Source organism: Diceros bicornis, chromosome 1 (genome assembly GCF_020826845.1).
Source record: "Diceros bicornis minor isolate mBicDic1 chromosome 1, mDicBic1.mat.cur, whole genome shotgun sequence".
Lineage (NCBI taxonomy): Eukaryota > Metazoa > Chordata > Mammalia > Perissodactyla > Rhinocerotidae > Diceros > Diceros bicornis.
The window spans coordinates 47817767-47830035 of NC_080740.1; the positions used below are offsets into that span (position 1 = coordinate 47817767).

Below are 12269 nucleotides of genomic sequence, written 5' to 3' on the forward strand. Positions count from 1 at the left end.
CAGGGCCCTAAGGTTCAGAGTACTACGTGAACAATTATAGGAACTGAATGAATGCTTTATTTTTACGGCTGGTTCCATTTACCACCAGATGGCTCTATTGTATCATCGGGAAATGCACACATGTGTAGAATGGGTGGGCTTACTAAAGCAAAGGTAAAAGACAAAGCAGCAGTTTTGTTTTTTTTTAAATATGTAAGAATATAGTTCTTTCTTTTTATCGGGTTAATTGGAAGCAGCTGTAGTAGCCTGAACATTCACAAGAAAACAGGACACAGCCAAGGAGACTATAGGAAGATCATAAGCCTAGCCTATATGAGGTTTTCTTTTTAAGTTTTCATATTGCTGTGTAATTGTTAAGTAATTGTCCAGTAACCAAAGAGTAGCCAGGAAGCGCTCTAGGCTCAGTAGGGCCTGTAACTGATATTTCCATACCAATTTTGCATACTCTTCTGTGCGTAGACGAGAAAGAGCAACTTGAGAACAATTTTGAGAGGCAGAGTCTACACATCTGCTGATTTGAGTCACATTAGCCATGTTCTGGGGAAGAATGATCTGATTCTAAGCCAAGTGGTATCTTTGGTTTAACAAAACTTGTGATAAGAAGGTGAGGGTCAGAGGAAACAAAGCTTCTGAGTTCAAATGACTCTGCTCCTCAAGATAGATGAACGTTAAAAATGTAGGCATTCTAGGTAACATCTGTTATTAGGAATGTGAAATTTTGGTCCTAACCTCTTGAAGGAAAGTTCTCGGTATCAAGAATAAAAGTTGCCGATTAACCAAATTCCAACATGGTAATTTTATTCTAACTTTCTAAAGCTATTCATTGTCATAATTTAATATACATTTTTTTACCCTCCCTTTAGACTCTAAACTGTTAAATAAGACTGTTGTGTTTATAACATTTCACTGTTTTATTACTGTGTTGAAGAAAAGGAGATGATTTGCGTGAGTTTATTAAGCCTATCCGTAGTCCATAAAGTTGTTTGAGATACCCTCAGGAAACTATCCATGTCAAAAAGTAATACTTGATTATTGTTTTAAAGAAAGAGTCTCTGGAAACTGGACGGATGATGTTTACTTTGGCACAACTCGAGTCCTTAGAGATTTGCCTGAAGGAAGCAGAAGAAAAGGCTAAAGCCTTATCTGAACAGGTAATACCTGTCATCGGGATTGTGCAGTAGAACGAGCGTAAGTCTGAATGCGTGTTTTAACCTCTGCACCTATCGGTACACATACATGCACGTGCACGCACACATAGCATTTCATTCATTTTAGATATAACAATAATTACTTGAATATGTACGGAACTTTTGAGCCTTTAAAACTTCTTTTACATTTATGTTTTGATTTGCATTCACCACAGCCCATGAGTTAGGCAAGCCGTCTTTAAACAAGTGGTTTTCCTGAATAAGTGAAGCATATTTGCATTATGAACAGATAAGCCAAGAGGTGGCTATAGGACATACACAGGAGTAGTTTTCTCGAATTATTTGAGAAAAGAGAGTTTTTCAAATATTGACTTCCCTCTTGGGCTTTTGAATCATAAAGCAAAGCAGGTCATAGGTGGAGCGTAGCCTGTGCTGGGCAGCCTCGACAGTTTATAGGTCAGCTGTGTACACAGCAGGTCCCTGATTTCAGAGGCACTGGGTGTGAGTATCAGTAAAGCTAAGACCAGGGGCTGGACCATTTCCCAGTGGGATTACGCGTTGCAAACAGTACAGTGGATACTGCAAATCCCACTGTGACTGCTGCCCTTTCCCCCGGGCAGGGGGCTTGGCCCAAGAGAGGAAAGCTGACTGGAGTCTGGGTCCCTGCACAGCACAGGACACCAGTGCTCATTCTTGGTGACAATCAATGGAGGAAAAAGGAAAGAAGAGATCCTGAAATGTTATAAAAGTTTATTAATTTCTCATGGATTGGTACATTTTGATAATATATTTAAGAAACTTTTGAAAAACAATTTCAAGAGTTTTTTTTTTCATAACAAAGACCTGCATAGCAAATTTTGATTGAATCATAATTTTCTAAGAATTTTTGCAGAAACTAGGGAGGAAAGGAGCTTGCGTTAGGAGAAAAAGAAGTATAACTAACATGTAATGTAGTGACACATATACAAACATCCTCCATTTCTTCTTTAATTTACCAAAAAAGTGCATCTCTTACTTTGGGGTGTGTTTATTGTTAACTGACTAAATGTGATTGATGCAAGGAGTCACTGAGGATTTTCGTCAATTAATCAAAGTGTGTTGCCCCAGACCCAAACCCTTTTGGGAAAGTTTGCATCTCAGCCTCGTGCCGTAACACTGACTTGCCAACTGGTCTTTTTTCCAGAACAAACAAAAAGAAGGCTCAAATTGTGGCAAAATTATGAATTACAAAGAATGTAATGATGAACATGAGGTACCATTTCAAAGCACAGAAACTAAGACTTTCAGAGCCTCCAAACCGAGAAGGAATTTTGAATGGCTAACACAAGGAGGGCACCCCTGCTGGTATTAGGTTACACTAAGAAGATATATGTTTATTTTGTAATTGAATGTCTTTTAATGATTTCTCATTTAAATCAGTAAAATTCAATTCACCCATAAAAGTACTCATCCCTTGTCTTCTTTATAAAATATTTTTATCCAGTACAAATAGCCCGTAATATTTAAGATTCTTAACTCTATGATCCCTTTAAGTAACATCAAAGAATCAGTATTTTTTTTCAGTGTTTAGCAGATTAAATATATAAAATGGAAAATGGATTTCACTCAACTTCTTTGTACCGACCGTGAGTAAGATGCTAGTCAGGCGTTTTGGGATGAAAGATATATAAGCCAGGGCTTCTCCACCCAAGTCACTGACAACCAAAGGAATCGTGGAAAGAGGTGGCAAGTGAAAACAGGTGTTTGTATGGCTCCCAGATAAACTGCATAATAGCATTAAGTTGCAGGGAGGGTCTGTGTGTTATTTTCCTAAGGTATTGTCTTTGGAGTTGCGAAATTTGCGTAACCAAGTAAATTTAATTGGAAGTTGGCAATGATTTGAGGAAAAGGAGAGTATGAAGTGTAAAAAAAAAAAAATTTACAGGCATTTTCAATATTACATTTTTAATTAAGTTGAGTATTTTATTAGATTTGGCTGTCTCCACTGTTACTGTTGTTGAAACAGTTTAATCAAGTACAGAAACTGTTCTCAGAGGATTTAATCCTGAGATTTTTGCTTTTTCCAGTGTTTTAGTTTAGTTTTATTCCTGAAAAGATAAAAACTGTAAGAACATTCCCCTCCCTCCTATTTTTAAATTCAGTATATATTTTAAAAATGGGATGACAGAAGGATAAGGCAAGGTAAGGGGAGCAACTGATCTTTCTCAAGGCTAAGATATGAGAATATTTCAGAATGGAACACCTGTCTCAAACAAACATTTGTCCACTGGGTGCCACTGTCTTCCTTACCAGGATCTGCCACTAAATGGTTGCAAAAAGAGAAATTGTCTTCAATATGCAAAACAATGATGTGTGTGTGTGTGTGTGTGAAGGAATATTTTTCTTGTGTATATGTTAAGGCTTCTTTTAAATATCATTAATTTAACATTTGTCACAAGGATGTTGGACTTGCTAGCTGGCTTTCACTGGTAATCCAAATCATGTATGTCAGCCATGAGGTTGAGCTCTGGCCAGAAGGGCTGGCCTGGTGGGCTAGAAATGGGTGGGGAGAGCAGAGGAAATGTCGAGCACAAAGATTTGTGCTGGAACTAAGGAGTAGAAGCTCATGGTATTGTCAACCAGTGGATCCTGCCTTTGAGAAAAGGGTAAATCTCACTGTCAGCCGAATTTTTACCTCCTGGCTTTGCCTCTTAGAGAAGAACATAGAATTAACTCAGCATTGAAAGCGTACATGCCTAGCGTTTCATCTACACTAAGCTTCTGCTGGGTCTGGGCCTCACTTCACTTAAACTGAACCTTTCTAATGTCCCCTCCAGCAAGATCTCTATTGCCTCACTACAAAAAAGAAGGAACTTAGAAACAATGAAGAAATAAGGAGATTGTGGCCACTTCCTCTGTGAGGTCACACAGTAAACAGAATTCTTTGTTGGCTTGCCTCTAGCTAACAATTATTCTTTATTTCTCTGCAGTTATGTCACTATTGTCAAAATAAAAGAAATATGAGATCAGGATAATTTGCAACTAAGACATAATCTGGGCTATTCACAGCTATAAGAAATAAGTTTGCAGCAATTCAGTTGGCCAGAGGGAGAAAGGGTCATAAGAATCCAACTCTTGTTCTGGGTAATAATGGTAAATAACCCAAAACATTACCAAGTTTTGCCAAAGAAAATACTTGATTGCATTTCCTGTAGGTTAAGATCTGTGGGAGAAAATGCCTGGAAATTGGATAGTAAAGGACAAGACGGTGGAATAGGAAAGAAGGAAAAGGGTTAAGGAGGAGAGTGAAAGAAGAAGAGGAGAAAGTTTTCTGGAGAAACTCATAAAAAGCCATTTTTGCAAGTGTACTGGCTTCTGTCACCAGTGCATACGGAAGGGACAAAGAAAGAGGGTTAGTGGGCTGCAGTTTATGACTATACACAAGCAAATACATCCCACAGCTTTAGTGCTGAGACGGGTTCCAAGAAAGTGTCAAGAAAACCCAGTTTCACAATGGAGCACAGATCTAGAGACACTCTCGTGCAGAGGGACGCGGAGGCCAGTTCCTGAGACACTTCCTCCTGCAACAACTTTGGCCCAGTGTCTTCCTCCTTCATCAGGGTTTCCTAGCAGTAGCCCCGGGAGAGCTCGGGCTTTGTTGCTGCTCCACTACTTGCTAGTTTTATGACCTTGGGCATTCACTTCATCTCTCTACTTACAGCTGTCTTATCTAGAGAGGGGTAAACATACCGATTTCATAGGGCTCTTGTGAGGATTAATTGAGATAAGTGTATCTGGCTCTTAGTAGGTTCTCAATAAATGTTAAATTATCTCCACTCCTGCTAGTGGTCATAACAGAACTGTGTGATTCTCTGTGTCACATGCCATGGGCTAGTGTGTATATATAAGAAATTTCTTTCTTTACTGGTGTGTCTCAAAGTGTTTGAAAGATGCCCAATTCATAACACAACATTCTTCTCCAGATCTCACAATCTTATAATATCTCAACCAGGAAAATACCAACCACCCTGCGTCCCGCCCCCGGCCCTGCAGCTCTCTTGTCCTAGCCTGGCTTCTGCACCATCCAGCTTCTTTCTCGGCTCTTCATTTGGTAAAGGGACTTTGGTACCTTAACCTTGATCTTCCTTTCTGCTTCATCTCGTGGGTCTTCTGTTTCTGCCTCTTCTCTGATTTTGCCCAGATTGGGAGCTGAATGAGCAGTGCTGGTGTTTGGTCATTTCAGGGTTTTCTTGGGGAAACTGGGGAGTCGGAGGGGGGGGCGGTCTATGATCATTTCCTCACCAAGGAGGTGAATCCAGTAACAACTATGTAGCCAGAATTAACTTCAGATGTCTTCTGGATACCATACCTAGCAAAATATTAGTTATATATTAGTGTGCCGTAAATACCAGCAGGGAAAGAGATTTCATGATTTGATGCAAGGGCTGGGAGATAGGAAGCCTGGTGATGAACTTGATCTTTTTTTTCCAACCATTGCTTTTCCTAGGTAGGAATGAGACCCAGACAAGACACAGCAAGTGGTCCCTTTATGGTCTTTTGGAGCATAAAAATAATTTTGCCTCTTTTGTTTCCATAAAGAGAGGTTTATTGGTGATATTCAAAATGCAGAGAAATTTGACTGGATAAGAACATGGTAATTTTATTTCCCAATATTTGTAATAAACACATGTGAGCCCTTTTCTTACTTCTTAGTAATAGCTCATGTGCCAATTAGGCATAATGTTCCCCTTACCTGATGAAAGGGACATTTCTGAAGGCCCCAAATAAAGCTAGTAACAGTGCCTTTCTGTATCCTCACTCTGTAGTGAACTTGAACAGTTATATTAGATACAAAGAAGATTCCTTTCCCTTTCTCTTTTCCCTTGGGATCTCCTTGCCTAAGGTTCTCTTCCATCTTAAAGAATAACAGAAGCAATAATGGAGACAAAGAGTGAAAGGGGGGATGAAGTGGGGGAAGGTGTCTAAGCTCACATCCCATAGGAATGCATGCTCGTACCAGACACTCCTGCAACGCACTGTAAATGGTAAACAGTGGGTGGAGGAACTGACATTTATTAAGCACCATCAGTGTTCCAGATATTGTGCTTAGATTTATGGGCATTTCATTTGATCCACACAAGAACCCTATGGGATTATAATAATCATCCCCATGAGGAAAACGAGACTCAAAAACATTAATTCATTTGCCCAAACTCAGTTAATAAATGGTGAAACTGATAGCAGATCCTAAGTACTGTTAAAATTCAAAGCCCCTATTCTTAAGAACATGTGGTCATAAGCCAAGGCCATTTAAATGATTTTCTACTCAAGTGGCGCTGAATGAGAAGAACTTACCTTGGTTCCCAGACCAGAACCTGGAGGGCTTGTTAGACAGATTGCTGGGCCCTACCCCCAGAGTTCCTGATTCAGTGGATCTGGGGTGGGGATCAAGAATCTGCATTTCTAACAAGTTCACACTCTAAACTGAAGTTCCAGCCCTAACCCAAACCTGCAGGCCAAGGTTCCTCTTCACCCTCGCCCTGTGCCCCCAGCTCCATAGGAACTGATTGAATCAGTTAGGATTAGCCTTGTACATAAAACAGAGAACACAAATAAGAGTGGCCTAAACAAGTAGACACTTATTTTTCATTCATATAAAGAAAGTCTGCACACAGGCAGTCCAGGAGAGGTCTGGTAGCTCTGCAGTCCTCGGAGGCCTGGGCTTTGCCTCTTCTACATTCACAAATGTGACTTCCATCCTCAAGGTCCAAGATGTACCTGCTGCTGCAGCCATTCTATTCACATGTCAGGCAGCATCAAAAAGGAAAAGGCAAGTGCAAACGAGGGATGGACAGCTGCCAGGTGAGCAGTCCCTTTTAAGAGCTTTTCGCAAATCTCACTTAACAAATTCTTACATATCCCTGACCACTGCTATTTGCATGAGGGTTAAGAAATATGAATATTTAGCTGGACACATAGCCACCCCAAGAGCATAGGGGTTCTTTTACTAAAAAGGGAGAATGGATATTAGGTTGGCAAATAGCTATCTCTGCCTTGCTCATCCGACACCTTGACCATGCTGTTGCATATAGTACTTTGTCCTGGTAACTTCGATTTTTTTTGCATGTGGATATCCAGTTTTCCCAGCACCATTTCTTGAAGAGACGATTCTTTCCCCAATAAATGGTCTTGACAGCTTTGTCAGAAACCAATTATCCATAGACGTATGACTCGATAAACTCTCAATTCTACTCCACTGTTCTATAACTGTGTGACTTTCAGCAGGTGCTGCTAGTTGGAAACCCCAGGTAAATTTTTGAGTTGGAACTTAGAGTCAGCTTTCTGGGTCCTTTACTAATATCCTTTCTCAGTGTGAGAACCACAGTGGACCTCTCTTACTTATGCAATAGCTGAGGATTGAATGAATCTTCTAACTGATCTTTTACCTTTAACACTTAGTATAGTAGGCAAACAAACAAACACAAAGACAAAAGACTAGTACCTTTGACTCTAATAGATAGCCCAAAATTATTCGTCATTTTATACCTAAGGCTCTAAAATAAACTTTCATTATTTGCCTCTTAGTGTCTAATCTATATTTTCTTTAAGTTTAGAAATAGGAAGAATATAGATCCCCAACAAATTTTAGGTGCTGAATATGTGTATGAGTGGCTGAAAACGATTTGATGCATAATGAGATTGCCCCTAAAAATGTTCTGGTTCTTTTTTCATTGTTTAAATGCAACAGTGGATCCCTTGATGTCAAGTTTATTTGAAATAAGTAATGTGCCCTTGGTAGGAGTATTCATTTCTGCAAATGCTCAGAAATTATGCTTGATATGCCAGTCTGAAATCATGAGTTTTTGTGAATGAGTTTTTGTTTTCCAATCTATTTGGAAGTCTACTTTAATGCCATAAAATCACAAGCAGTCTATTTGACTTGGAATGGGTTTTCTTATCACCATAAAACCTAGTTATGGGGAATTTTGTTAAACAATTTGATTCCGGTTGATTTTACAGCAGAAGAGTCCCCTCTTAAAATACACACACATACCACACACACACATATGCACCCTCCTATCTAAGCAGATATCAATCTTCGCCCCTTTACTGGATTGTTGGGTATCAGTTGGGAGCCTCAGAGAATGTAGAGAAAAAATACAAGCTAGTGAAGAGATGAGTTATTTTGAATAGTCAGGCACAATGACAAATGGGCTTCTGTTGTTATTGTTGTTACAGGCGGGATGCGTGGACTGCTGGTCTGTTACATAACTAAAGACTTCCTTTTGCTTGTAAATGTCAAGATCAAACAGAGGTCAGTTTTAAATAGCTGACGGGGTGCTCATAAATGTGGCTTTCTTGTCTAAGAAAAAGCAAAAGGCCTTGTCCCTTATGAGTCATGGCTCTGCTGATAAGAGCAGGTATCCCTTTGTTTGGGTATAACCTGCATTTTCTTCATAAGATTTTCTCAGAGATGGCAAACTAACTTTAACTTTGCTTTATCTCTACAAGGAAATTAGTAAATTAGGTATATGTTTTCATTCAATTATTCATATATTCATTCAATAAATATTTATTGAGCCTATAATGTGAGCTAGGCATTCTACTAGGTACTCCCATGTATATTAGCTCATATATTTCTCCCAAAGGCCCTGGAAAATTGTATCCCCATTTTGCAAATGAAGAAAGCTCTTTTATGGGATTGCAGCCCTCTTGTCTGCTCTGTCTATACATTTTCCTTGGTGATCTGCCTTTGGGACATACAATCTGCAGAGAACTAAGTCTTCATCAGTAGTCCTGATCTTCCTGACCCCAGATCTGAATATCCAACTGCCTATTAAATAGCTCTACCAAGGTTCTCACAGTCACCTCAAGCTCTACCTGTCTATTAGCTTCCTGCCCCAAATCTGTTCCTTCTCCCACATCCCCTAGGCCAAAGATAGGTGCCACCAGCCCCTCTGTGACTCATATCAAAAATCTGTGCTGCTTTGATTCTTTCTTCTTCTTCATCCAACACATCCAATCAATTACTAAGTACTATGAATGATGCCTCTCAAATGGGTCTTGAATTCACCTTTTTTCTCTATCTCCACCATCATTGCCCTTGTCCATGCCGCCAACTGCAGACCTCTTCCAACTTGACTTTCATTGTGGTCTTTGTTTAATGGCTCCTCAACACTGCAGCCAGAGTGAAGATTTTACAACATAGACCCCACATTTCTCCTTGGCTTAAATCCTAAATTATCCCCCTTTTATTTTCACGGTCAAATCTATACTTCTTAACAGATCTTTCAGTCATTTGTGGTCTGATCCCCTACTTGTTTCTCCAGTTTTATCTTACGCTACTCCCTGCATATAATTATTACACCGCTTTCAATTTCTTGGATGTATGATATTTTCTCTTACCTTTTTCATCTAAGAAAAAACAAAAGGCCTTTTTCCTCAGGGTCAGGTTTTAATTTACACTTCCTCTTTCCTCTGTTTCTGCCTAGAATTGCTCTTCTCTGCTCCCACCACCTCCTCTCATCCCCTTTCTCATTATCCAACAAACCTCAACCAATTCCTCTTTTCAGATCTTGAAATAGATGCCACTTCCTCCAAAATGCTTTTCTTCCTCCTTCAAGTTTGGGTTAGACGTCCTTCCTAGGGGTTACGCTCTCATAATCCCTCTCCCACTTCTCTACCCCCATCAATTGTAATTGTCTATTTGTCCATCTCTCCCACTACACTATCTGCCCCATGGAAGAAATTCAGATAGTGACTTCCCTGAGTTCTCAAATCAAGTTAGGATTCATCCACTTACCTGTCTGATGTCAAAGCTCATACTCTTTCCATTATAACAATTGGAGTTGACCTATATAGGCAATGGGGAGCCGTTAAATGGTTTGAAGGAGGCATATTCAGATTCGCACTCAGAGAGAAAACTCTGAGGGTACTGAGAAGGATAGATTGTGAAGAGACCAGGGCCAGGGGTATCAGTGTGTAGGTTCTTGCAAAAATTCAGTTTAGAAATGACAGTGCCTGTCAGGGGTGAAGAGAAGACATATTTACAAGTTGGATTTGGTGATTAAATGGAAAAGTAGTATTCAAGGCTGATCCCAAGTTTCAGGTCACTGGATGATCTGTGGTCACCCCAACTATCTTATATTTGAATCATTAGATGTTAAAGGTGATTCATTTCCTATGGCAGGCTCCATGTAGGCTGAATTTAACCCATGTGTGCTCTGGACTCTTCTCAAAACTTTGTAATTTGAATCTCCTCATTTAGATCTTCTGAATGTTGCAGTCCCTTGGTATTACATCAGACGTTTAATCCATTTCTTAGAAGTAGGTTTTTCTTCTTCCCATTTTCAGTCCTTGGGGCTTCAAAGAGAACGTTTTGGATTATCATGTGTTTTGTGTATGAAGATCTCATTTATTAGCCTCAAGACCAGTTTAATGTTTAAATCTGGAGTTGTATAAATGCAAGTCTCTTGACATTATTGAATGGATGTATAGTGACAGGCAGTCCCTGTTACTCTTCAGGAGATATTCAAAGTCAAAACTATTTGCAGACTAACAGGTTATTGGCCTTTTCCACTATCATTCTTTCACAAGTAGACAAAGAAATTTTCCAGATGCTACATGAATGATTGAACACAGAGCAGGTATGAGAATCCAGCTGTCCTTCATTAAGTCAGATATTAAGGAGATTTGAGGAGAAAGGGAAACCTCTGAGAGAAACTCAAGGATAGCAGAATGCATTTTTCCCAAGCCAGAGAGTAGAGTCAACTGTGTGAGTCCTACCAGTAGGCCTGTGCCCTGTTCCATGCAAGTGCTCCAAGAATGTGGCAGAACTTAGATGGACTGGCTGTATTCTAGGAATGGATCCTAGGTCCCTGTATTTGTTGGCTTTAATTTCTCAGAATCTGACATTATTTCTTTTTGACTTTTACATCCAAGTATTTGACCTTTACATCCAAGTCAATGATTAATTGTCTCACTTTTTCCCACGTCTCATTTCTCTCTGGTATTGTTATCTATTCATAAGTCCCAGGGAACTTTTTTGGAGGTTAAAGGAATCTTAGGAATCTCTATGCCTGGACCCCTAACTTTATATTTCAATTATCAATTGATCTTTTGATAAATATTTCTGTTTTCACTCAGAGCTTAAAGGTTCCTTTATTACTCAGAGTCCTCCCCTCCCCCCAAATTTAGGGCTGTTATGGGTTGAATTCTATCCCCTCCAAATTCAAATGTCAAAGTTCTAACTTCCAGTACCTCAGAATATGACTTCATTTGGAAATAGGGTTATTGCAGATGTAATTAGTTAAGATGAGGACATATTGGAGTAAGATGGGCACCTAATCCAATATGGTTGGTGTCTTAATAAAAAGTGGAAATTTAGACACAGACATACTGGGAGAAAGTCATGTGAAAATGAAGGCAGAGATCAGGGTGACACTTCTACAAGCCAAGGAGTGCCAAAGATTGCCAGTAAATCACCAGAAGCAAGAGGAGAGGCATAAAAGATTCTTCTTCACAGCCCTCAGAAGGAACCGACTCTACCAACCTATGTACCAACCTACCAAAGTTACCAACTCTCCTTGATCTTGGACTTCTAGCATATAGAACTGTGAGACAATAAATTTATGTTGCTTAAGCCACCCAGTTTGTGGAACTCTTTTACAGCATCCCTAGGAAACTAATACAGGGGGTAATGTGCTTCTAAATTATAGGCCTTTGAAGATCTATTTTAAGATGTGCACGACCCTAGAAACGGCTGCAAATAACTTGTTAAAGGCAGAAATACTAATAAATGTAAAAGTCTGTTTTGTCTAGGATGGGAATAGGATGAGGAATTTGTTTGTTTTTAGTTGTAAAATTGAAATGAGGCCAAACCAGTTCTGTGAACTAAATGTACGTTCAGACACAGGGGTTCCTGCCCATTCCACAGATAGGACAGGTAATTTTTTAAGTGTTTGACTCTGTTATTTATTGCCAAGAAATTTCAGAGTTTGTGGTACTGTAGTCCAAGTCAGCCTGTGAAACATTAGCATAAGGGAAGCCTTTGTTTTTAAATGAAGTCATCCCTCTCTCTGGAGCATGAGCTCTACAAGGTTTGCCAAGACTCAGTTTGTTGTTGAATGGTTTCTGAGTGAC

At 39.6% G+C, this 12269-nt stretch overlaps 1 protein-coding gene across 1 annotated transcript in view; it reads left to right on the forward strand.

Annotated features, from left to right (window-relative positions):
• Window positions 1-1037: 1037 nt before the first annotated feature.
• CCDC192 (coiled-coil domain containing 192) overlaps window positions 1038-12269 on the forward strand; it is a gene marked incomplete at its 5' end in the record, with an annotated part of 152761 nt that continues 141529 nt past the window's right edge. The window contains one exon of the mRNA XM_058548257.1: window positions 1038-1151. Within this exon, the coding sequence (XP_058404240.1) occupies window positions 1038-1151 (114 nt within the window). The remainder of the gene's footprint in view (window positions 1152-12269) is intronic.